Genomic DNA, 27,176 nt, shown 5'->3' on the forward strand with positions numbered 1-27,176 from the left:
GCAGAGATATCTCTGAACCTTCTCTCTGCTCAGTCCTAAAATTGGAAATAAAGTTGGACTATGATTCAGCATTTATGAACCGCTATGTTGAGGTAAATAGTATTTTTTGTGCAACCCTCAATGGCCCTGACTCTCATAGTTCCAATTCTTCTTCCCTCTTCCAGGCATATCCAGATGACTCCCTCTTACCACTACCCATCCCCCTGCATCCTGGATGTCAAGGGCTAGGCTTGTTCCTTAGCCCACACTTTAAACCCAGTCCAAAACAGATCAGCCTGTGGAATGGCTGTAAGGTAGAGTAACGGGGCCAAGTGGTATCCACATCAAGTCAGTTCAACTCTTACTCCCTTTAGCAGTTGTGTGAGGCCAGTCACCTTCTTCCTGGGAGTAATGACCACACTTTTTCAGGATACAGTGATTCTTGAGGGGGAAGAGCAAATTAGGGGATAGGAAGAAAGAAAAGGGAGGTTTGGCCAACAGGAAAGACTAAAGCTAAAGAAAAACAAACTCAGGTGATGTTTAAGAGAATTTGGAGCCAAAGGCAGTAGCCTCTGCTCAAGAAAGTCCAGGATTCCTTGTAGCTGGAAGACTGAAATTAGTGGCCAGGAAAGAGGGTGGATGGAGGAAGTGTGTGATGCTTCTGTGTGGTCCAGACAGGAGGCAGATAGGAAAAGAGGCAAGGACGTTTGCACAGCCAGTGACTGGCAAAAAGTGAATCACCAAGCAAAATATGGGGATAAGGGAAAATGGGAGGCCAGGGCAAGGCAGGTTTATCCTGGCCCCAGGCCATTGTGCTGAGCCTCAGCAAGGTAAGAGATAGGAGATCTTAGGGCAAAATCAAAATAAAAGGGAGAGATTTGGTTGATAGGACATAGATGTCTGTGTTGTTACTACCATCAAAGTTGGGTCCAGCTTTCAAAGAGGGAGAAGGCACCGGAATCAAGGAAGGGCTGGATTAGAGGCTGAGACCCACAGTTGCTCCAGACTTCAAAGAGTTGGTGAGCTGCCCATATGTCTAGAGCCCTGCGTCCTTCAGGCTTTTTCCTTGGCTTTTCTTCAAGATGTACACTTCTTGGTTTCAATGATGATGTCTATGCTTCTGAATCACAAATCTGTCTCTAGATCTAACTCACAAGATTCACCCAGTTAACGTCTCAGAGTGCAAAGCAGCTTTTATTTCCTCTTATAGAGAGAGACATTGGGATTTCCAGTACATGGAGGTAAGTCACCATAGATATACACAATCTCATTCTTCATTTCAGTTTGATTTGACTTTACACATACATAAATAAGACTTTTACAGTGGTTTTCCTGATACATCTCCAAGTTCCACCTTATATTTCACTTTTCCCTTCATTATAAGACAGAAACTTCTTTTCCAGATCCCCATGCTACAAAGGCAGCAAGGTCCTCGCCCCGCGTGTTCGGCTGATCTCTGCTCTGGATGTCTTTCTCAGCAGTGATATTCACCAAGGGCTGTGCTTGTAGAATCTCTCCATCCAGGCTCCTATTCCTGTGTATACAGTCCCTCTTCACCTCCTCAGCTGCTTCTTAATCTGAAGCCATGTCTAGCTGTCATGCCTCTATCAGACAACACTGGGGGCACATGCTGCTCACTACAACCTCATCTCACTGATCAAACCATCGCTGTCTAATCCACAGTCTCTCTGAAAGACTTCCCTTTGACTCCATCTGCCCTCTCACCATAAAATGCGCTCCTTTCTATGGACCAGGGGATACCAGTAATACTCTGGCTTCCTGCAACATATGTAATTAGATACAGGATGCACTTGATGAGGTTGATTCGATACTGTTCTGAAGGCAGCCATCGGGAGAAGAAAGTGAGGCTGAAAGCCACAGAGCAGCTGGGGGCAGTGCCCTCACTGCTCTCCTGAACCTGGGCCGCCCCCTCCCACCCAGATTGTGAAGGGAAAGCCCTCCGCTGTCTTTCTCTATAAAGCACCTTGCTTCTCATCTGTCTAACCACAGACCCTGATTTTCATCTCCGTTGGTCTATAGTTCCCCTTTCTCTCTTTTTCTAATAAAATGAGTGGATTCCAGGAGCTTTCTTCCTCCATGGAGGAAGGACTGGATGCAAAACACATGGAACTGATACCTGGAGATCTCTCTTCCTTCTTTCCCACTTCAGCATTTAGTTGTTTCCAGCCATTCATATTCAATGAATAAAACCTTAGATTACATTCTAGTTATATTTTTAGAAAAGGGTGCTTTATATACAAGTGTGAAATATAAGCAAAACAACAAGGATTAAGAAAAATAGATTACATTAGCAAATAGTACCAAGGGGCACATTACAATGGAAAGATGAGCGTATTTCTGGTGTGGGACTCACTCTCCTGCCTTCTTGACTCTTCTCAGAGGTGTCGTCTACTTCCGCTACACCAGCTCCGAACCATGTTCAGCGAGAGACCCAGACCATACCAAGAAGCCAGACTGACAAGACTCTTTTGTTGGCTAAATTCTTTGTTCTCTGATTCCCTGCAATGCCTGTCCTTCCTTCTCCCAATTCCTCACTTGCTTAAGGACTGCTAGAACTGCTGGGGAAATGGCACCAGTTAAGGTAACAGGCATATAAACATGAGACAAATAGCTCAACTTTCCTGGCTTCAGGTATACCCAGAGAGAGCTGAAAGATGTGTTCTCTCATGTGGCCCGAGGACGTGAAGCCATATCAAACAAATCAGATCCATTTCGTTCCCAACTTAAAATTACCACGTCTAAAACCTACTTAGTATGTAAAGAAGAACTTCATTAAATCATAACCACGTGCATAGCTACATGAGATAGAATTTTGCTGTACTGAAAAATAAGTGTATCCTAACTCCCTGTCAGTGGTATGACATCCTTTAGGACAGTGGTTCTCAACCAGGAGCCATTTTGCTCCCAGAGGACAATTGGCAATATCTGGAGACATCTTGGTTGTTACCACTGTAGGGGTGCTACTGGCATTTAATGGATAGAGACCAAGGATGCTGCTAAATATAATATAAATAATATAATACACAGGACAGTCCCTTACAACAAAGAATTATCCAGTTCAAAATGTCAGTAGTTCCGAGGTTGAGAAACCCTGCTTTAGGGGATGCTGGTTTCTATTGTGTATTTTTTTTTTTTTTTTTTTTTTACTTCTGCTCTTGTAAATAGTCACTGTTTGTTAGTTACTCAAAACAGCAGTATCATCTATTTTTAACAGGCTGGAAGCATGACCACAATAAGTAGGAGCAATTTCTGGGAGCCATTATGTCCACCTGCTTCCTCTCCAGGACCCCCATTGGGGCACCCAAGTGGTATCTAGGACCTAGTGACTGGTTCCATAGGAACTGCAGAAGGCTTTGTCTGGTTTTGCCAAATGTGTGGTCTCCTTGAGTTATGGCGTGCATTCTGGCATGCCACTGAGGTTTATTAGTGTATTGAAGTCATTTCAGATAGCACAGGGTGGTGCTGGGCTATGCCTATGCTCTCCCTAACCCAAACCTAGAATATAATTTTCAGAAGAAAGCAACCTTAACTCTTAAGTCATTACTGAAACTTGAAAAAGTAGGCTTGTGGCTTTTTTTCCCTAATTTTCTCCAAAAATATAGTGTCTCCTTTGGATTTATCTTCATTTTTCAAGACTTTCCTTCTATCTGTTGCTGAGATTCTATAAACAAACTCTGTGACTTCATTTCTGCCCCTCATCTTTTGGCCTGTGGTGTTGAGGCTGCAGTGCTCAGCCATCAGAGATCTACTCTGTCTGGCTATATTGGGACCACCTGGGCTTAGAAGCAGTAGGGTGACTAAAAGAAGCCCCAGTCTTGACTGTCAAGACAGCCCCAGCTCTAGAGCCTTCCAGTTGTGTGCCCTTCACCCTGGGTGCACTGGGAGGTAACTCTCTGCACCCCAGTCCCATCCCTGCATTGCCTCCCCATGAATTGGAAGGTGATTTGTAAACTAAAAAGCCCTGCGTGAAAGCTCAGTTCTGTGCTGGTTATGGGACTTCATTGCTCTCTCTTCTCCCAAAAACTTACGTTCATTTTCCAAATGGCCTCAAGTTACTTATTTTCTCTTTGTACTCATCTATTTTAGGAAAGGGGAAAAAAAAAAAGGAAAAGAAATAAGTCATCCATATGGCACTATAATACAAGCCATAACTTAAGAAATTCTTAAGCCATGGCTTAGGAAGTATAAGCCATGGCTTAGGCAATTCTTAGGCCTGTGTGACTGCTGACAGTTTGAAGGACATTGTTTGTTCCAGTACACCCAGATAAGCACATAAGCAGTATACAGTAGGGAGTCCTCAAAAACCACTCTCTGTCCTACTTTCAATAACTCCACAGAGAAATCCAAGAACAGTGGAATCTGAATGTTTAGCAGACATGTCTTCCTCGTGGTCTGGCTCTAAAGGTGGAGACTAAGCTCTCCTGGGCCTGCTCATGGGACTGACACATGCTGGTCAAACGTATGGGGTCAGTCTTGTGCTCTACAATGTTGAAAGGACAGGCCTTCAGGTGCTCAGACATGGAGGTGACTTCATTAAACTCCCAGCTCTTAATTTTGGAGAAGAGGCTGCTGAACTGCCAGATCTGTTGGGAAAGATAGAAGGTCAAAGGTGAACACTGGAGCAATATCCTCAGGCTGGCTTTCTTTGACTAATATAAGGAAATGCCTTTCTTTTCTTCCTGTTTTTAGCTTCCAGTTTTAGCGGCTGCTGTAGACATGTGTTAGTTCCCTCCCCAGCATCCAATTCCTAGTTCACCTTCCAATTAATAATCTTCCCAGCCAGCCATGTAGTTGTGTAGGAATGACTAACACCAATCAGCATACTGACAAACGCTCTGCTGCTCCCCCACCAGCAACAGTGATTAGTTCTAGATAGACACACAGTTCAAATCAGGACAGTTAGTACCAGTCACACTCGACTCTCCAGAACTTCTGTTTGAGATATCAAGAAGCAGATTCTCTTTTCCTTCTATATTTGAACTGTGAAGCTGCAGTCCTAGGAGCTGCCAGCAGCCACCAGGGACCACCAAGGGATAACTGTCTTAGAATGGAGCCATTAGTGAGAAAGTAGAGGTAAGAAATGGAAAGCAAAAAAGGTCATTTGGGGGCTTTTTTTGAGCTGCTAGATCAAGCCTTACCTGAAGTCATTACTTTCGGACTTTTCAGTTATATTGGCCAATAAATTCCCTATATTGCTTATGCCACTTTAGATTGGTTTTCTATTATTTGAAATTAAAAGTATCCCAATTTATAAGGGTCTCACTAGAACAGGAACCCCATAAGAGAATTCTGAGTCTGGTGCTCAATAAAATACTTTCTCATCTTTCCATGTGGGATGTGGTGCAGTCTCTATTTTTAAAATTTGGTTATGAGGGTAGGAATAATCTGATACCCTTTCAACTTGACTACTCCACCCTCAGTTTCTACATTGTTTCTATGTAGGAAAAGTGTTTCTTGGGATCTTAGAACTATTTCCTTTTTTATTTTAAAAAGCCATTTTAATATGAGTATTCTCTAGCCCCAACTAAATTTTCTTTATTCCTTTCTGCAAGGAAATTAGTTTGTTCTAAATGATATTCGAGTGGTTAACAGCTCTCTTGCTCAAGCCATTCACCACATGATACCCTGCATTGATGCAGAGTCCATCCAGAAAAAGACCCTCATCAGATGCGCCCCTTGGACTGTGGACTACCAAGCCTCCCAACTATCCACATCCAGAAAAATAAAGGATGTGACCCTGTGATGGTAACGCTAATTTTTGTTATTGATGTGGGGAGAAATACCACCAAATCCATTTCTTTGGATACTACACATCAAACTTCAGTATTTTTGGATACAAATATTGCTACTTCCCAGAGAAACCTCATTTAAGGAGATTAGTACGAGGGTTGGCCTGTGCTGGGAAATTATTCGTTGCACCTCTAATTGTGGTCTTGGGATTAGCACTAGGGGCCACAACAGTTGTAACTGGTATATTTGTATTTCCTATCTATTGCTTTTGTAAAAAAACAGAGAAAACAATCACGAATAGGTATGTGCTGGTAAAACACTTATGATTTCATCTATCTCAACTGGTTTGCGTAGGAGCTACACAGCATGGTTGACCCATCTGTGAGTCACTTCTTGAAAAATACTGAAGGGAACTTTTGGCCATCTCGTCTCCCCCTCATTCTCTGCAGGCCACAATGCCTGTAGTTATGGTGCACTTCCGAGGTGGTATGATGTCCTTTCTCCAAACAAATTGCCACTTTTGAGAAATGGTCACTTTCATAAACTATAAACATTTGTATCATAACTCTGACCTTTGTGGTTCTTGGAAGAAAATATTTGAATTAAGAACCAGTTATCCTTAGAATTGTTCTGAGTACACCTCTCCTGAGCATTGCTTAGACTGTCTTTGAAACATGAACTTCCCTCCAGGCCATTTTGTGAGACTTGATGTGAATAGCTGAAGTCCTATTAATATCAACAAGGTGAACTTTTCAGAATATAAAATTTCACTGAATGCAACTGTTTTCATCTGTGGCCCAAGCAGTACAATTCCTTTATCCTTCAAATGCTATAACTGCTAAAAATCTCAATGCCCAAAAGGGAACTAATGAAACTAAATTAATGAGAAGAATCATGAGTTACTGAAGTGTAGGTATGTAAGGGTGTGAATGTGTGAGTGCATGTATTTATATATATACTGTGTGTATGTGTGTGTATACGTGTGTGTATATATATATATATACACACACGTATACACACACATTAAAACTAGGCCCAATAAACTTGTGCTTATCTAGTTCCAAGCCTCTACACTATTTTTCCACATTTTCATAGACCTATTTTAAAATAATGGTTCCTTTGTGGGCATAATTTGGTAATGTATTGAATTAAAGTCTGTGTAGACAACAGGCTATTTCGATGTCGAGCTTTTCTATTTCTTTCCCTCTCTCCTTTTGTCACACACACAGAAATTTGTGCAATGTTACCCAAAGAGTTTCAGGCTTTGTAAACTGAAAAAACCGATAGGCTTCTTTTAGGAAATCCTTAAGACTCAAATATTCAGTCTTTTCAGATTTCTTATATTTTGGCACACATGCTTTACTCTATAGATAAATCCTTCACATGGGATTATTTAATCCAAAGAACAAGTTTTCTGTATAGAGAACTGCTTAAACCTGTAAACAAATTCCTCTACTGCTAGATTTTTTTTTTTTTTTTTTTTTTTTTAAAGATGACCGGTAAGGGGATCTTAACCCTTGACTTGGTGTTGTCAGCACCACGCTCAGCAAGTGAGTGAACCGGCCATCCATATATGGGATCCGAACCCGGGGCCTTGGTCTTATCAACACCGCACCCTCCCGAGTGAGCCACGGGCCGGCCCTACTGCTAGTTTTTTAATCAACTGAAATTACAGATAATTCTGCTTTAGGTCAAGGTTTTATATGATTTAATATACCACCCTCTTCCCTGTCCTCTCTTTCTCTCTCTCTCAAAATTTTCCTAAGTTTTTCATAAAACAAGTATTAGTTTTGGAGGATTTAAAAAATATTTACTGTTCAAATGCATAAGAATTTGCTGGTATCTTCTTATGAAGGGGCAATTTGAAAACTTTTTGTGTTTATGGGTTTATTTAAAATATAAACTGCTTTTGGAGGAGAAACAGAAAAACGAAAGAAATATTTTCAGGAACTTTTCCAACCTGAGACGTCTTTAAAAATAAGAAGTAATTAAACTATGATATTCCTCTGTTTTTATCATAAAAGTTCATTAATACAAAGGAAGAAAAGAACCCTAAGAAGCCTAAGTCTCTAATTTTCTCCAAATTCTTAAAATTAGCTAATTGCCATAGATGTAGCATTTATTTGCCAGGAACCTTGTCTTATTTGTAGTAGATTATATAAAAAAACATGCATTAACATGAGTAGTTTGTCTTTGTTGGGCTCCAGAATGCAAAAACATTTTATCATGTTTGTTTGACCTAAAAAGTCCATGGTAGTGAAGTTTACTTACGTGCATAACAATCCAGCATGCTTTCATTCCTTCTGAGTAATACAGAATAGCTATGCTACAGCTTCTGTGTATGTTATCTATTTCCAGTAAGAGGAGGTTGTGACATTTATGGCTCTGGAATAGCATATTTCTAAAGTGTAACACGATACAAGAAAAAGTGATGCTCTAGTTTCACAAATCGGTCTTTCCATCCATCCATCCATCCATCCATCCATCCATTCAATAAATATTTACTGAGTGCCTATTTTAGGTCCTCTAGTAATAGGACTGAAAGAATGAGAATTTCTAGCCTAAATATGAGGGTTCTTCAAAAAGTTCATGGAAAGATACATATTATCTTTTAATTCTATTTTTCCATGAACTTTTTGAAGTGCCCTCATACACGTGTTTCTGTCATAAAAGTGCTTAATTTTTGTAAATTCATTTTTCCTGGGCTTAGGCATTAGTTTGGCAATTTATAAATGTGATGAATTCTAATTCTAGAGGATCCGTATATACTCAGAGATTTTCATTCTTTTTTAAAAAATACCTTATCTTTTGGAGGTATTTTATATTATCTGGAAAACTTTCTAATATTCCAGTTAAAAACGATGTCTGTTATCAGTGAAGACTATTTCATCAGTGCTTAAAATAGTGTACACTGTGTTGAATAGGGTTTTTATTTTTCTATTGTACAGATTTTTAAAACATTAATGTATGCATTTTTCTCTTTAAAGGTTGATATATATCAGGCTCCCTGCTGGTAACTTAAAGTAATTATTTGTAAATTTTTTCTACAAATTTTCTTCAAGATCATAAAAAGAGAGAAGAAAATACAATGGATTATTTATACGTCAGTGCCAACTTTGAGGGTAAAAAATAGTAATTTGGAGATAAATTCTAAAAACTACCTTAGAAAAAGAAGCAAGCACATAAAATAAATATCCTTCTATCCCCTCCCTCCAAAAAAAAAGAACGGAAGGAAAAGAAAAAAAGTAGTTAGCAATCATTGAATTGGGGACAAATTTGAGACAAAAAATAATGGGATTTCTAGTATGTAAATGTAAATTAAATTGTTTGCATCTGATTTTATAGAGAAAGGTATTAGGCAGTTTTAGACAATAATACTCGTGAGGGAGCATCTTAGTCTCATTCATGTTTATCCCTAACACATGGGTGGTTGTCAGTCAGTGTTTAACACATGGATGCAGGGGCCGGCCCGTGGCTCACTCGGGAGAGTGCGGTGCTGATAACACCAAGGCCCCGGGTTCGGATCCCATATACGGATGGCCGGTTTGCTCACTGGCTGAGTGTGGTGCTGACAACACCAAGTCAAGGGTTAAGATCCCCTTACCGGTCATCTTTAAAAAAAAAAAACACATGGATGCAGGCATGGATACACAAGAGAGAGTCTTATAATTATGTTTTGAAGAAGACTGTTTAGGCAATGAATAATGAAAAATATACAAGATGTTTTAGACATAATCAATATACAACTCTAACTTCCCAATGCCAGTTTGCAAACATCCACATATTAGGAAGAAACTTAACATTGAAATTAGGGAATTATTGACCTAAATGGGCATTATAAATTCATGGTTCATATTACCAACATATTTACCACGAGAAAGGATGCTATAGATACCTTGGACAGGATGAACTAGGATTCTCAGTTCTGTATGGTACAACCTGGTAGGAGTTGTGATACAATTAAACATGGCCCAATCTGGGAAAAGGAACAAGGATTTTTTGAAGGGAAAGATTCTCTGATTTATACAGCAGCTTTTTTGAAAAATTTAAAAAAGCATTTGAACCTGAGGAAATTAGTGGGCCAGATTCACTTAGAACTTCAAAATGTCTTTATCAAAGGCAAAAAACTGTCCTAAAAAATTAGTTGGCATGGGACTGAGGGCAATTTGTTGGCCTATTGTATCAGTCACAATCCAAGCAGGAAACATATGGCACACTCAAACTGGGTAATTTGAAGAGAATTTTTAAAAGGAATTATTTATAAAAATGTGGGCAGCGTATAGAAAAGCCACATGACATAGTGCATGACCCAGGGCTAGTAACAATACAGAGAGTTATTGCCCTAGGCCTGAAGGCGAAGAGAAGGGGAGTCATTGGAACCCAGAATGAGTAATTGTGTGGCAAGAACCACTTGATGTAGCCACTGTCCATGGAGGGACATGGCCAATCCAAAGTGTCATAAAAGGAAGCAAGCAGGCAGGGAGGAAGCCAGAATAGATATGTGCAGATCAGTCTTCCCCTCCCTCCCATTTCCTGCAGACACACTCTTCTTAGATTAGCCCTATTGGAAGCTGGAAGTCAAAGGAGCCAGTTGAGGCAACCTGTAGATTAACCTCCTGGAGGACAGACCAGGTTGGAGAAGGATGGAGAATGTCATGTGAGCAAACAGAAGCTATTTAGGATACATCTAGAGGGATAAACAGGTACTACCATCTGTGTTGCTATTTACATTTATATGTCTGTTTTTCCTACTAGACTGACCTCCTTGAGTTGGTCTTATTCCCAGCAAGTGTCCCAGTGCCTAGTACAGTGCTCGGCACATCGAAAGCTCTTAATAAATATTTGTTGAATGAATGAATAAATAAGTAAATGAGTGTTTACTTGCCTCCCTGTGGACTCTCCAGGAGGTGCCTCCATGGGAATACCTCTTCTTCTTCCACTGCAAGAGGACCATCCCTCGCTCTTGTAACAAAGTTGCACAGATATTCCTCATCAGCACAGACACTTGGGAGAGCTGGGACAGGCTGACGCTGTCCAAGAACCCAGCAATGTACTGCAAAACCTCCAGGGGCAAGCTGGTTAGAGAATTCTGGCTTTTTCCTCCATGGCCTGAGAGATGGTTGTTCTTCCTTCCTTCACTTAGCTCTGGAGCAACCTCTGGCTTGATGACAAAGGTCTTGAGTTCCTGACTATAGATCACTTTTGCCTTTTGCCCTGGGGGGCGGAAATGGTTTTGAACAAACGTACATCCCAAGTAGGCAAGGGGGCATCGATGCTGGAACCAGCCATTGAGACATGACTGGATGTCTGTGTGGACATTCTTGAAGTGCAGGGGGAATTCATCCCTCCTGAAGAATTTGTTGCAAGTGAAAGTAAAGGCAGAGCTGCTCTTATTGTGTCTTCGGGTCACACACTCACTGTGGAGCTCCACATGAAGTCCCCCTGGGTTGGCAGTGGTGAGGAGGTCAGCCAGCACTGTCCCAGAGGAGAACTGTTCTGGCTCAAAGCTATATGTCTGTGTGGCAAAATCCATGAACAGCCCATCAATGCTCCTGGATTCCGAGATGACATGACCTTTGAGTTCTCTTTCCAAAGCACACTGGAGGGTGGTCTTGATGAGGTCGGATTTTGGCAGGTCCTCCACAGTGATCCCCAAATCTGAAGTATCTACTGCCTTGTGTTCACTTGGCCTACAACGTGACATAGCATCTCCAATTCGAGCTCGCTTTCCACAGTAGCTCACAGGAACTTTGAAGGTGTAAACAGTCTTAACTTCCTGAGCCTCAAGGTTGCCATAAACAAAGTCTTTCTCCTTAGGTGTACAAGCAGGCATCTGACCAAAGTGAATAAGCATCCGCCCATTGTGCACTAGATACATGTTATAATCCTTTGCATCTACAGCTGTTTTCAGTCTTTCCAGAACACCGTCCTGCCAAGGGGCAAGCCCTGCCTTTTCCACGGCTGCACAAAAGTCCCGCTGCTTCTGGTTTTCCTGCGGCCCTCTCCCTTCAGCAGTGCCCTCTCCATTCACCACGGTATTGCCACTGGAAATCTGTTCTGTCCCTGGGCCATTCCTGCTCTTGCTGTCACAGCTCACTGATGAATTTGTTAACGCAGAGGCTGCATGCTCTTTGCTGAACATATTTTCCCACTTGCCAAACTTGGCCAGGTCCAGCCCTTCTTTGGTTTTAGCTAATGCGTCTCGTTCTTCTTGACTCAGCTCTGCCATCTCCCCACTGGCTACTGACAGACAGCCATGTGGTGATGAGCTGTTTTCCACTCCACCCACTGCTCCTCCCATTTCCTCCCAACTAGCTTCACCATTTATAGTTGGTTCTTCCTCAGTGGCCTCTTTAGTTTCTGGGAAAAGTTCTACCATTTTCAAGGATCTGAAGAGGACCTTCTGGTCCTGGAGGGCCAGGGCTGTGTCTAAACACTCCTCACTAGGGGTTTCTTTCATGATGTTCTCATGAAGGGTTGTTTCAGAGTCCACATTTGGCCAGCGGTTCCACTCCATGGAGCAGCAGACCACACTGGCGGGGCACATCTGCAGGTGCTTGGCCAGCTTGTGGCGAGACATGGAAAGGGGGCAGCCATATTCAGAGTTGAGGCACGGGACCTGCTCTAAAGGGCAGAGGAGCTCATGCTCTGCCTCTTTGCACATGTGGAAGGTAGCACCACAGAGTAGGTGGCAGCTGATCACCAGGCAGGAGACATTGGGCTCCACAGGAACGTGGCAGTGGCGGTTGAAGCATCCCTCACAGTGCCTGTGCTGCCCAGGTGGGGGCCTGTGTGCTCTGCCCTGGACATGCCAAGGGCAAGGGGAAAGAGAAGACAAATGAACACTGGAAGAGAAGCTCTATGCATGTCTGTGACTGTGTTTTAATTGATTTATTTCCTGTTTATACATGCTTTTTGTGGAAACCTTGTACTATATAGAAAATCATAGAGCAGAAAGCAAAAACCATTCATAATCCCACAACCCGGAAATAACAACTATCAATACTCTTTCAAAAATTTTCCGTAGGCTCACTGGCTGAGCGTGGTGCTGACAACACCAAGCCAAGGGTTAAGATCCCCTTACCGGTCATCTTTATATTAAAAAAAAAAAAATTTTTTTTCTGATAGTTTATTCCATGTATATAGTAGATATGTTTAGAATTTTGAAAAAGCTAGATGTAATGGACTACAATGTTGACAACTGTCATTTTTGAGTTGTGGATTATGAGTGATTTATATGACATACTTAATACTATGAATACAGGTTTGTATCCTGCTTTTTAACCTGCTATTATAACATGAGACTAGACTGTTTTATTAATTATTCCTTGCAAACTCTCTTGGTAATGGCAGTGTAACATTCCAGAATATGGCTGTGCTGTCATTCATTTGACTGACTACCACCAGAGGCCTGCTGAGAAACAGGAGCCGCGTCTGGTTTTGCTCACATTCGCATCTCTAGCACCTTGCACGGGGCCTGGGCCATTGTAGGTGCTCAGTAATATTTGCTGAATGAAGGGACTGTTAGCCATTTAGATTGTTGCTGACTTATTTTGTTATTTTATTTTTAAATTTTCACTAAAAATTTTTGCTCAACTTACTGCTTTTCCCTTACTCTGCATCAATTTCTTCCAGGTTTTACTGAGCATCTCCAGCTTGAGAAAAAGCCAAAAAATATTACCAAACCATAAGGATAAGTCTGCCATCTGCTTGGCCTACAGGCTAAATAAAGTCAGACCTGGGCCTCTGAAAGTGACACTCCAGTAAGCACCTGGTACTTACCATAGCTTCCCAATTTCTTCTTGTTTCTTAACTCTAGGAGGAAACATGAAAATATGAATATGAGTGATTAGTAAGAAAAGTATCATGGTTTCCTATATTAACAGGGGACAAACAGACATCACATACTTTCTCACTTAAATTCCTTCCACCACCCTGGGAGTGTCATTGCCACCACTTTACAGTTAAGGAAATGGAAGCTTGAAGGAGTTTAGTAACTTGTCCAAGGTCATACAGCAGATAAGCAAAGGAACCAGGCTTCCAACTCAGGCCATGTGGGCCCATGCTCTTTGCACTGACCCACACTGCATCCTGGTGGGGCATGTTACCAACCAGGGATGTTTAATTTCTGCTTCCTGTAACGTTTCTCCATTGTCTACCGACAATTATCCTAGCATTCCAAACACCCTCCCTGCCCTCAATCTGGCCCCCAATCTTACCTCCTAACCTCTCTCACTGGGGCATTATGTCTACTTATAGGTCAGTCTGAAATCCAACTTGGTCTGGGGCAGCGTGTAAGTGTCTGTGGAATATCTATCGTGTGCAATTCACCAAGGTATATTCAGCTGTTCTGTGGCTAGTGCAGGGGTCAAAGGCCCCAGCAGCAGGCTGAGTGGGGACTCTGTCAAGAGAAAGAGAAGATTCCTACTTTCAGGAGAACGATGCTACTCGGCTCTGGTCAATTGGTCCCATGTGGTAATGTGTTGCCAGATCTTCTGCTTTTTCCTGAGCAAGCGGAGATGCAGATTTTTTGAGTGGTGGTATGTGCAGTGGTTAGGAGGCAGACTGCACAGGCTTCAGTCCTGGCTGTATGGGTGGGTAGCTCTGGGACTTTGGGAAAGCTACTTAACACCTTGTTCATCAGTTTTCCCCTCTGTAAAGGGAGGATAATAGTAGTACCTATCCCACAGTGCAGTAGTGAGGAGGAAACGAGTTAATAAAACTCTTAGAACAGTGTTTGCCTCATAGGAAGTGATCTATACATTCACTGTTATAAAATTTTATGTGTAAAATAAGGCAAATCATAACTAAAGCCAGAATGTCTCATTATTTTAATTAGTTTAGTTATACTGTTTCCTTTTATATTGTCAGAGCTAGGGCTCAGACCCTTCAAACTCATTGTACAGACTGGGTCCCCAGACCCCTCACATGCAGGTCCATGTTAGGTAATCGGGAAAGATCCCGGGAGCTGTTGGCAGATGACACAAGCTCAGTCCTCAGCAATGGCAGCAGCAGCTTACAGGTCCAGTGGTGACAGCGGCCTTACGGGGCGCCCTGGGGACACTGGCAGCAACAGCAACAACCTCCAGCAGCAGTAGTGGCCTCCCCATGGCCCCCCTAAGGCATCCCAGGGGCAGGGGGCACGATGGATCAGAGCCACTCATCCTTTATACTTAAGTCATAACCCAGGACACCTGGGTGCACATGCGCAATTACATTAGCCGATAACCAAGGAACACCTGAGCACACGTGCCTATTTACAGCGAATGCTCAGAAAGATTCTGAACATCTGAGGGGCCCTGACCGTTTTCCTATATTTTCCCCAACACATCATAATGCAAAATATTTTATTACATAATATATCAAGATAAAAATCCTCAGAATTTTAAGTATTGGCAACAAATTTAATTAAAAACACCACCACCACCAAGAAAAAATGTGAGTACAGGCTAGATAGGATTTATAGGTTGCCAGTGTGCAAAACCCAGGCTAGAGAATTTGTAACATAGTCTCAACACTGTGTTAGTCTGGGATGGGGTGAGGAGGTTAGCACCCAAAAGTAACAAGATGCAGAATTTTTTTTTTTTTTTAAGATGCAGAATTTTAAATTTAAATTTTATTTTACTTTAGGATTTGCCAATTCATTGTGGGTGAACTTCCCCCAAAACTTATTTTTTGAAAAATTTCAAATACACTGAAGAGTTGAAGGAATATATACAATGAACACCAAATATACTCTACCTAAATTCAACAATTGTTAGCATTTTGCCATTTCTTTCTTTCTCAATTCCCTATACACACACACACTCAAACACACGCACACACTTTTGGCTGAACCACTTGAAAAGAATTTGCTGATTTCATGACATTTCATCCCTATGTAGATCAGCATGTATTCCCTAAGAATAAGGATATTTTCTTTTGTAACTAAAATAACATTATCTAACCTAAGAAAACTAAAGATAATTTTCTAATATGTAACGTATTATTTATATTCAAATTTCCTCAGTTGTCCCCAAAATGTCTTCTGTAGTTCGTTTTTGTTTTTGTTTTTTTAATTTTCGATTTTTGAAAAAGGATCCTTTTAAGGTCAATTTATTGCATTTGGTTGTTCAAGTCTTTTTAGCCTCTTTTAATCTGGAACAGTCCCCAACTTTTGTTTTCCAGAAGAGGCAGCCTTAAATCTCAAGGGAATTATAGTCTGGTTCATTCATTTATTCAATGGTTCATCCATCCATCGATTCAACAAACACTTGTTGATTACCTACCATGTGCCAGTAAGTGAGCATAAGGTTCACCTGGACTGCTTGTTAACATGATTCTTAAACATAATTGTTCATTACAATCACCTGTGTTACTTTTTGAACCTATAGCCACCAGCTACACATGGCTATTTAATCAAAATGAAATAAAATTAATAATTTAGTTCCTCAGTCACTCTATCCACATTTCAAGTGCTCAAAGAGCCACATATGGCTAGTGGCTACTCTACTGGACAACATAGAATAGAATATTTCCATCTTCAGAGGAAGTCCTATTGGATTGCACTGTTGTAGATGCTGTCAGCACCCCTACCTGAGTGAGGGGGTGTGTCCTAGAATTCATTTTCTTAACACACTCCCCATCTGATTGTGATGCACATTAATCAGTGAGAACCCCTGTTCTAGAGACTGGTGGGGTTACTGAGAGTGAAAGAGGGATTGTGCCAGATTGCTTTATCCTCCTAATAGTCAGCCTGAGTCAGGAGGCAGATGAGAAGTTGCAAGCCAGAACATCAAACAGGTCTAGGTCCCAGAAGAAGATAAACTGAGGTGTTGAAGCCAGAGAAGAGGCTAAACAGAGCCAAGAGGGTTGAACTGCGCTATAGTTTGAATGTTTGTGTGCCCCCAGAATTCATAGTATGAAACCTAATCCCCAATGTGATGGTATTTGAAGATGGGGTTCCTTTGGGAGGTGATTGGGTCATGAGGGCAGAGCCCTAATGAATGGAGTTAGTGCCCTTTATAAGAGGCTGAGGGAGTTTCTTTGCTACTTGTGCCATGTGAGGACACAGTGAAAGGACGGCTATTTGTGAACCAGGAAGCAGACCTTCACCAGACACCGATTCTGCCAGCATGTTGATCTTGGACTTCCCAGCCTCCAGAACTGTGAAAAACAAATTTCTGTTGTTTATAAGCCACCCAGTCTATGGTATTTTGTTATAGCAGCCTGAGCAGACTAAAATAGACTGAAATAAAGCAGAATAGGATGAAGCAAAGAACACATCTTTATTTTTTGTTCAGCCACTGGATCTTTTAATATGCAATTTAATGTGCAGGTAGACTCCTGCTGTATTCCAGTCACTCCTGGGGGAAAAAAACTCCATTGTGGACTTATTGTAGAAATACTTAAGTATCAGGCTAAAGCATCTGAAATTATTTGGTTGACAATAAGGAACAATTTAACCATGAGGAGTAATTCGAGTGTTAACTAGGAGTGGTGAATGATGGATGCAGTGGGAGGAGCTAGAGTTAGAAACTGCTCTGTAGAGAATGTGATGGAAGCTTGAATGGACGGGACTGATGACAGTAGAAACAGGCAAGATGAGACAGGAGAGATTAAAAAGGGAGAGTCAACATTTTTGTTTCTGGCTGGAGATGAGGAAAGAAGAGTCAAAGTTGATGCCAAGATTTTGAACAAAGAAAAGATAATGTTGGTTATAATTCTGAGAAAAGTAGAGGTCTGAAGAGGGAACTATTATGGGAGGAAAGATGGGTCTACCAAGTTTAATACAAGATGCTTAAGGTGGTGACAGATCACGTGGATAGGAAGATGAGGGATCAGAATGCAGCAATACAGATTTGAGAATTATCCACTTAAAAGTGAGAGAGGAAGCCATAATTGGGGAAGTGGGAACAAAGAATAGAAATCTTTTATTTTTTTTCCCACTTATCCACCAAATGATCTGATTTTATTTTTTTACACTTTAAAATGGTAAATTTTATTTATATTTCAACCATAATTTTTATAGAATGTAATTACACATAGTGATTGGTACATAAATTATTTTAAAAAAACAAAGATAGAAGGAAATAGAAAGAAATGAAAATATTAATTATGATGTGATTATTCTGCATAGAAATTAAGCTCAAAAATTTTTAATTTTTAGCTTATGGGTTTTCATTAAAAGAAGATATATTTTATGTTAGGTAGCTTCTAAAACCAACAAATAGTAAGAAAATTTAGGTGACTCATTCTCAACATTGGTAACTATTAGTATTTTGTTTAAATTTTTGGGAGGTGCTATCCAGTTAGCTCAGCTGGTTACAGTGTAGTGCTAACACCAAGGTCAAGGGTTCAGATCCCCATCAGAATAGAAATCTGAGCCATGAAGTACTTGGTCATAGGCCAGTATGACCACTTCTGGGGGCATTAGGAAGAAACAGAGCCAGAGAAGAAAAGACAGGAGAGCCAAGAAAGTCAGGACTATGTTGTTACAGATGTAGACAAAAGAGTGAGTGACAGCCTCAGTGCTACTTCAAAATTAAAAACAATGACGATAACGCCATGCTTAGGGGAGGTCCCCAAAGAGCTCACGACAGAGCAAATGTGGCATTTCAGCTTTTCACAGGGACTCTTGGCTGTTCAAACCTTGGCTGGAAGAGGAGAGGGGAAAGCCATTAAGCACATACTTCAGTGTTGACAGGGCCTGTGTCCTGGCTGGGAGAATGTGACCATCTGCTTTCCATTCAGAAGAGAAATTCATAAATAAGGATGGAGTCTGGATGACTCAGAGTCCCCTACTGGTTTTCAGATGGGAAAGAAGAGTCAGATCACAAATGGAATAAAGCTATGTGAAAAAAGCTACCAGCACCAGGAATGTCCAACTTCCTATTTGTCAGCCTGCTATGTCACGAAGTAGAGCCCAGTCCCTGGGAGGGGAAAGGAAGGTCTGTGTGCTCCACGTGTTTAGTGAGAACTCTGCCCCAGCAGCAGGGATGTGCCTGGCTGGAGGGACACTGGTGGTGCACTCCAAACCCAGCCATTTCTTACCCTTCAGCGCTATGGAGTATGGTTCTTGGGGACAGTGTTATTGAAGCTGGAAACATTTGTGGTAGAGCCTTATTGCTCTCCATCTCATTGAAGTTATTAGCAAATATCTCTTTAAGAGACAACAATGCATGTTCTCTTTTTTTAATACTGCTATTTAAAGATCCTCTGCCAGGCTCTGGAGCTACACCAGATGAGTGACTTTGAGAGAGGACATGAGCTGAGCAGAAAGACAGTGAGTGAAGAAACTCTTTGGAGAAGTTTGGTAGTGGAAAGAAGGAAGAAGATAAATATAGCTTAAGGGCTTAAAAAAAAAATCACATCTGAACCTTTTGTTGTATATCTGGGGGAAGTTGTTCCCACCGAGATAAGAGTCAATACAGAATTCGTGGTAATCTAATGATTGCTGGGGAAGTAGGGTGACCAATCATCCTGGTTTGCCTGGGACTCTCCTAGTTTAGCACTGAAAGTCCCACAACACAGGAAACACCTCAGTCCCAAGGCAAACCTGGACAGTTGACTGATCACCTTGAGCTGGAGCCAACTGGTGTTGCATTAAATTGATCAAATTAGATATATCATTGGTTGTGACGTTAGATGCCGTGTTCTCTTAATCCTCTCTGTTCCAGTGCACAGTGACTGGATCCTTATCCTCCATGGGGTTTGTCTGATTTTCTTAGATTTAGAAATTTCTCTTTGTGTTGGGTGTCATGGAGGAAGAGATATATTATTTTAGTGCTCATCATGTGCTTTTACATAACATTTCATTTAATCCTCACAACACCAACTGAGGTGGGTATTACCATTTTCAGTTTACAGATGAGGATACTGAGGCACAAGAAGACTAGATTTGTCTGGCTTTAAACTCTGTACTCTTTGCTATGTCACACTGTGTCCTTCAGATACCCACAGAGACAAATGTGATCCATCTCCAAGATCTGGGGAAAATGCAAACCCATGGCTAGAGTTGGGGAACAGAAGAGTGTCTACATGTATAATCTTTCCAGATTCCAAAGGAGTCAGATACTCTTCATTAGGAAACACTTCCTGTGGTGATGTGGGCTTTTTTCCCCCTCATCTGGATCACATTCTATACTGTACCACCCCCACCCCCCACCATTGAGTAGAGGAAGCAAGAAGAGCACCCAGGCCCAATGGCTTTGCATTTCAGGGAATACAAATGGGAAAGGGGAGGTTTTAAGGTTAAAAATATGCACTACGAGATGGATTCTGAGATTTATATATATATTTATTTTTATTTATTTATTTTTTTAAAGATGACTGGTAAGGGGATCTTAACCCTTGACTTGGTGTTGTCAGCACCACGCTGTCCCAAGTGAGCCACGGGCAGGCCCTTGGATACTGAGATTTAAAATGAACACCTACTAAGTGAAAATACACTGATTACAGAAGCTCTTCACTGTGAAAAAACTGACAAAAATCTACGACTGAGACAAAGTGTGGTTATCCAGGTGCGATTTTTCCCTTTTAATTTCTTTGCCAGTGTTCACCTTTAGATTCTCGCTTCCTGTCTGAAAAGGCAGTGCATCTCATCCTCTTAAAAACAAACTTCAGTCAAGTACATGGCCAACACGCTCTCCCCAACGTATGAGTTTTAAAGTTCCCCTGTCTAGAAGAGACAGCAGTCAAAATAATGTAATTTAGACTTAAATAATTTAAGGAACTAGATTTTACTGGATGTACTAGATGTAGTTTACGTGGAATAGGAGCCAAGAGAAGGACCAGGCATGTGAGTTTGAGAAATGAATATTTCTTTAAATAAGTAGGGTAGCATTTAGAACCTGGCAAGGGGGCAGCAACTTGATTTGATGCAGGCTGTGGTGTTATATGGACCACTCAGAAAGGAGAGAGTTGATAAGCAAAAGCAAGGCAGCTAGAATGGTGGTTCTTAGAGCATGGTCACCAGACCGACAGCATCAGTACTTACCTGGGAACCAGTTAGAAATGCGAATTATTGGGCCCTATCCAGACCTCCTGAATCAGATGTACTGTATCCAGCAGATTCTAATGTAAGATCAAGTTTGAGAACCACTGAGCTAGAAGAAGCTTGGTATTGTGCCCCAATCACAAAAGAACTACTGCCAATTAGTTGGGAAGGCCTTGACGAAAGATCTGGAAAGGCAGTGGGCAATTCTGTCCACTTCTCCCCATCTCCACCACCACTGCCCGAGTCCAAGCACCATCACTTCTCATCCTGTCTAGTGCAATGGCTTTATAATCAGTCTCAGTCCTCCCATCTTGAACTCCATAATCCATATTCATCAGCAGAAAGAGTGATTTTTAACGATTTATAAAATTAAGTCATTACTCCCCTGCTTAAAATCTCCAGTGGATTCCCAACACAGGAATAAACTCTGAAGTCCTCACCTGGGCCCACAGGCCCTGCCTGAGCCGTCCTCTGCATGCCCCTCTTACCTCACCTCTCACTCTGGCACGCGTTGCTCCAGACTTTGTACTTGCTCTTCCTCCCGGAAGGGCCTTCCCCTTGCATTTGCATTATGGGCACCTTGTCGCCATTTAGATTTCAGCTTCCATATTACCTTCACAAAGAGGCCTTATCTAACACCTCTGATATAAAATAAATCAGTGGGCACTGATTAGCTGAGTAATTTTTGACAAATTATTTAATCACTCTACAGCTAATTTATTCATCTGTAAAATGGGGCTCATAATACCCCATAGGCTTGTGTGAGCATCAAATGAGATAAAGTGTGGAAAGTGTCTAATGTGTAAGAGTCACTTTCACTGTGAGGAAGGCCATTCTCATGGCCACCTCCCTTGTCCTGGCCTCCATTTCTCCCTATTGATCACTCGCATAACCCTTGGTGACCTTTCAGTTTTCACTTCCCTCTCACTCCAGTGTATCTTACATACCACTGTTGGAGTGAGCAGGACTGAAGCTACGTTGGGACCTAAAGCTGCCTGGGCTGCAGAGCGGGGGAGGGTTTTTAAAGGGACAGGTTTTTTCTCTCCACTCTTTCTTCCCATCTCCTGACGTTCTTATCTCGCTCCCTAGGAAGGAAAACAAGGCCGAGAAGCTAATTAGTACTTTGCAAAGCTAAGGGTTCTTTCTTTGAGACTTGTAGAGTTTTGAGAAATGATCAAGGCCAAATCACTGAAACTGACTTGGGCACCAGCCAAGTACACTGGCACAAATCAAAATCTTGCAGGGTCCCGAGATAACAGCGAAGATGAGAATAGAAACCAGAGGAAGCCTTGGCGAGACCTTGTACCTGACTCACAGACACGGACCCCTCATAACTCACGTCTCCTTCTCTCCTGCTTTTCACCTCCCACATTCCATTCCCTCAACCCTTCCTTTAAAAACCCCTCAGTAAATGTAAATCTTTGAGATGGGATAACCTACCACCTCCTTCAGCTCAATACAGCTGCTTTTCTAACACCAACCGTTTGACTTCTGAGGTTTTTTCTTTCCTTTTCAAGGGGGTGGGCAGCCAGAAATGAGTCCGATAACATTGTCAGCTTAATAATCTTCAAGTCTTATTTTTTTAAAAAGTCTTACCTCACTCTGTTAAGAATGTAAATCCCCATGATGTCCCCCCTTGGGTGCCCCTCTAATCACCACAAAGCATTCCTTAAGCACGTAGGAATTCAAATCGTACTGCCTCAGGCCTGGGACTTTTTGGATGCCACAAAGACAACCTGAGGGCATCTTAGTTTCGTAGGCCCAAGTGAGTAATTTTTATTGTTTACCTACGATTCTGCTCATTAAGAGAAAAAAAGAAGGTGCCAGTGAAGCTGGGCTGGGGAAGCCACTGGCCACTGTGGGGGGCGAGTGCTGTGACCCGGGCTTGTCCAGGCAGTGCAGGGAGCGCTGAGGGAACATCAGTGGAGGCCTCGGAGGCCTCGCCAAGGACCTGCCGAATGGGGTCCCCAATGAGGGACAGGACAGTGAACGCGGCTAACACTGCGCCCAGCACTCAGTCACTGCGTATTGAATAGGGTTGGGTTGAATTCAATGGAATAGAAGGCAGCATTTTGAAAGAGCTGTGAGAGCAAATGGAAACACATTTAGGAGGAAAGTGTAGTGATGTCAGATGTACTCCAGTTTGGGGTGTGCTCTATTTAAGGCAAAAGAGAAATCTTTTCAACTTAATTTGGTAATGTAGCCTTCACTGAATGGAAAAGACTTCAGTGGGCTCGAGTTAGAACAGATATCCTGACTGCTGCCAGAATTGTTTCCAGCGGGTGACAGTCCTTTTTCTTTTAAACACTTGCAGTCATAGCATCAGGAATCTGGATCAGGCAGATAACCAGCACTCTATTCCAGAGCTTCTCAAACACCAGTGTGCACAGGAATCACCTGGGCAATCTTTTTAAAGTGCAGATTGTGATCCAGTAGGAGTGAGGCCTGAGAGTCTTCCCTTATACTAAACTCCAGACAATGCTGTTAGAAGGACCTTACTCTGAAAGGAAAGGGGCTGTTTTAACCTCTTCATTTCCTAGATGAAAAACTGAGGCTCAGGCCGGCCCGTGGCTAACTCGGTAGAGTGCGGTGCTGCCAACACCAAGGCCACGGGTTCGGATCCTATATAGGGATGGCCGGTTTGCTCACTGGCTGAGTGTGGTGCTGACAACACCAAGCCAAGGGTTGAGATTCCCTTACCGGTCATCTTTGAAAAAAAAAAAAAAAAAAAAAAGGCTCAGAGAAGTAAAATGTCTTGCCCATGCTCCCAGAGTCTCCAGCTCTAATCCCATGCTTTATTTCTGCTTCACTTTGATGTTTTACTGAGAATCTGTAAAACCCCAGCACCACACAGATGCTACCTGCGTGGTGGTGGCCAAGGGAATGTTGGCAGCTCAGTTGGTACCAAGGGCAGAGTAGGACAGAGACTAGAAGAATGAGGAGGTGTTGCTAGCCAAGTGTTGCTAGCCAGCAAGGTCATGATAATGCACGTAGAAGGTGTATTTAAATCACTGACTCAAACAAAAGAGAATGGGATTAACTGATAATGGTTTTAACATTCTTTGCTATAATTTTAAAGTTGGTAGGCAAACAGGATCTGTGTCAGGGAGATATTTTTAGGCAAGGGGCCCTCTCAGCACCCCTCACATGATGTCAGTGACTAACTGTTCTGCCTCCTCATGTGCCTAGCACTGGCAATAATGATTTATTTATGAGTTTTAGCCTCAATGAAAGTGACAAGGTTAAAAGTTAAGGGTCAAAGATATTCTTTAACTCTTAACCTATTATCCAGCCAACTGATTAGTTACTTTAATTAAACATTGTTAATGTAATTCCTTCCTATGGAGATTTTTTTTCCCTATGGAGATATTTATTTTTAGGGAAAGGAAATATACCTAATTATTATTATTATTATTATTATTATTATTATTATTATTTTTAAAAAGATGACCGGTAAGGGGATCTTAACCCTTGACTTGGTGTTGTCAGCACCACGCTCAGCCAGTGAGCGAACCGGCCATCCCTATGTGGGATCCGAACCCGGGGCCTTGGTGTTATCAGCACTGCACTCTACCGAGTGAGCCACGGGCCGGCCCGGAAATATACCTAATTAACCATTAATGTAATCCCCTTGCCTCTTGAGATTTTAACACAACCATCCTGGCTGAGGATAATTCCCACATCTGGTTCCATAATCCTGGGCTTCTGGGCTGTAATTCCAGTAGTTTCACTGTACCTAACCACCCTCCCCCAGATTTATTTAACTTCATAATCTACAGTTCTCCACCTATGCTAGAAATCTCTCTACCTTTAAACTTTTTATTTGTTTAATTAGCTAATTAATTCTCATATCTGGTGCTTATATATTGGCATCAGTATTTTAAATTATTGTTCTATTGGCCAAGAAAGTGCTTCACTGGCTGGATTATCTGGAGGTAGCTGTGAGTCAGCCTGTCTGCTTGGTTACTGCTAAGCCAACACACCCTAGTTCCACTAGGAAGGCACCCCAGCATACACCTTGGGGACCTTGGTACCATGAAAACCCTGGAAAAATTAAATGAAGTTAGGCAATTATACACAGTGCATTCGACTGTGTTTAGCAAACAAGCATGATTATTACCCAGACAACTATAGTGAGTCACGGAGTGTGTCTGGAGGTTATAGAGGCAGGCAGAAAGGAAACAGGAGTTAGGGTATCTGAGTAGTTGCTTTAAGTCTCCTTTTACTTGGCATTGGTGGCTTTTGCTGCATAGGCCACTTGCCAGGATGTCCTTAACTGAACTTTGAACCAGAGAAACACAAGAATATAAATACTGCTTCCTCACCTCTGCCAATTTTTTGTGCATGCAACACTATACAGTTCTTCCAGAAGCTAGAAATAGTCTACATTTTATAGCTTTCGATAACTCAAGAATCATTAGTCATTTTACTTTTGTCCCTTTGGATGTGCAAGTTTCAAGTCTGTAACAATTTTTGGTTTGGGTTCATAAGCCTGTATAAGTTTTTCAACTTGTAAAATACATTCTCTTATATTCCACGATGCATTTTGGCTTCAAGAAAGCTGGGGAGGAGAGACAACATTTAGGACCACATTCATTAGAGAAAAACAGGATTTAAACTGCAGGCAGAGTTTGAATGGTACATGCAGTAAATACAGTTGTGCTACATTAAATGGTAGGATGACACACTACAATCAAGCTCCATGAGAGTGACTTGTAATTAACAGCAAATGTTGATTGGAGAGAAGATCCCAGCACTCGGATTTTAGAAAGTAGAAATTCTAGGTCTGGGCCTTCCACCTGTTTCCTCACCACCTCATCTGCTTCCCTCCCACCCCCCACCCCCCATCACTACTGTGTAACTTTAAAGATATCACATAATGTTCTGGTTGATTGTAGAAGAAAGAACCTACACTGTTGTCAGAACGTTTACACATGGCTGGGTCTCATTCACAGTGCCAACCTTACCCCCTGCCAAACATAACTAATTTGCTTAACAACCTTCTTCAGGACACAAAGGTGATGTGCAGCTCAGCCCCCATCTGCATGTTTGTCACTCCGAACATCCCCCTGGTGCACCTGCTCATGTGTGAAAAGCGTACCTTCATGGCACGGGCTTACTCACCATATACTGCACCTGCGTCCCTTGATTGTGAGCAGGCAGATCGCTGGGAGGTGGCTGGGGCACACCAGCTGCAGCAGAGTACAGGGTTCTGTTGGGAAGGCAGGGAGAGGAGAGGAAACTTCAACAGAAATAGTTCAAGTGTTTTGAAGTTAAAAATAAAACTATATCACAAGGGGCAATGTGACCAGGCTCAGCTTACGACTTTTTCCTCCCCCTATATTTATCAACGCTCGGTCTCTACTGGAGTGGCATTTAGCAGTGGAAACCAGATGGGAAGTGGGTTTTATGTTAATGGGTTTTCTTTCCCTCAAGGAAGGAGGAAAATCCTCTCAAGAAGGATCATTTTCAAGGCCAGAGCAGACTCCTGCATGTGCAGTCGGCAGGTCCAGCTGTGCTTGAGGAGGCTGGTGGAGCACTCAGGAGGGGCTGCTGCTCTAATTATAACCGTGTTTCTCACCTAAACCCATCACTGGCTGAAGCAGCAACTTATGCAAGTGACATGCTGTCCTGTTTCTGTTTCTTCCATCTCTTGTCATGAGTAAGCAGCTGTCGTCCTCTCTTGGCCCTCGTCTTTTCCAGGTGGCTGGGAAAGGAAGTGTTTGTAATGCAGAAATCAGGCATAGAGTAAGTCCAGAGTGAGAGAATTAGAGGTGGTAGTGGGCTTAGTTATCATTTAGTCCAATTCCCTCTTTTTACAGATGAGGAGACAGGTTCAGAGAAGGTAGATTGCTCATCCAGGTCACACAGCTTGCTCATAGAAGAACCAGAGGAGGGCCGGCCGTGGCTCACTCGGGAGAGTGTGGTGCTGATAACACCAAGGCCCCGGGTTCGGATCCCATATAGGGATGGCCGGTTCGCTCACTGGCTGAGCGTGGTGCTGACAACACCAAGTCAAGGGTTAAGATCCCCTTACTGGTCATCTTTTTAAAAAAAAAAAGAAGAACCAGAGGAAAGACCCAGTTAGTTCTTCTAACTCCCAGTCTACTGTTCATCTTTATCTTGTCCTCTTCAAATAAATTCATTCAGCTATCTTCTGAGGAAAAACAAATATATAATCCTGGCTTTGCTAATTTCTAGATATGTGGCTTTGACCAAGTTACATAGCCACTCTCTACCTCAGTTTTCCCAGTTGTGAAGTGGAGATAATAGCTGGTGTGACCATATGTAAATATGTTAACACATTAATGTGTTAATATATGTAAAGCACATGAATTATATGTACCATATACCAAGTGCTCAACAATGCTGTCTGATCCTTGAATGTATTTTGACTAAAAACAGATGTGCTAAATTCTGCTGTAATTAACAGTCACTGAATTCCCCTTTCCCCTGGATTCTTCCATGC

General features: G+C 42.0%; 1 protein-coding gene across 7 annotated transcripts; it reads right to left on the bottom strand.

The window, feature by feature from the left end:
• Nucleotides 1–1,154: 1,154 nt before the first annotated feature.
• FBXO40 (F-box protein 40) lies at nucleotides 1,155–26,239 on the bottom strand. Of its 7 annotated transcripts, none has more exons than XM_063079727.1 (5): nucleotides 26,031–26,239; nucleotides 25,832–25,919; nucleotides 13,513–13,545; nucleotides 10,616–12,532; nucleotides 1,155–4,583 (listed from the first exon to the last, which is right to left on the bottom strand). In XM_063079727.1, the coding sequence occupies exons 3-5, from the start codon at nucleotides 13,513–13,515 to the stop codon at nucleotides 4,368–4,370; spliced, it is 2,136 nt and encodes a 711-aa protein (XP_062935797.1). In that variant the 5' UTR covers nucleotides 13,516–13,545; nucleotides 25,832–25,919; nucleotides 26,031–26,239; the 3' UTR covers nucleotides 1,155–4,367. The 7 variants fall into 7 exon arrangements, with proteins under 7 accessions (XP_062935797.1, XP_062935805.1, XP_062935812.1 ...); XM_063079735.1 differs by adding an exon at nucleotides 13,950–14,131 and having other exon boundaries at nucleotides 25,832–26,239; XM_063079742.1 differs by adding an exon at nucleotides 21,655–21,792 and having other exon boundaries at nucleotides 25,832–26,239.
• Between the last annotated feature and the right edge of the window lie 937 nt (nucleotides 26,240–27,176).

The sequence above is a fragment of the Cynocephalus volans genome, chromosome 1 (assembly GCF_027409185.1).
Source record: "Cynocephalus volans isolate mCynVol1 chromosome 1, mCynVol1.pri, whole genome shotgun sequence".
Taxonomy (NCBI): domain Eukaryota; kingdom Metazoa; phylum Chordata; class Mammalia; order Dermoptera; family Cynocephalidae; genus Cynocephalus; species Cynocephalus volans.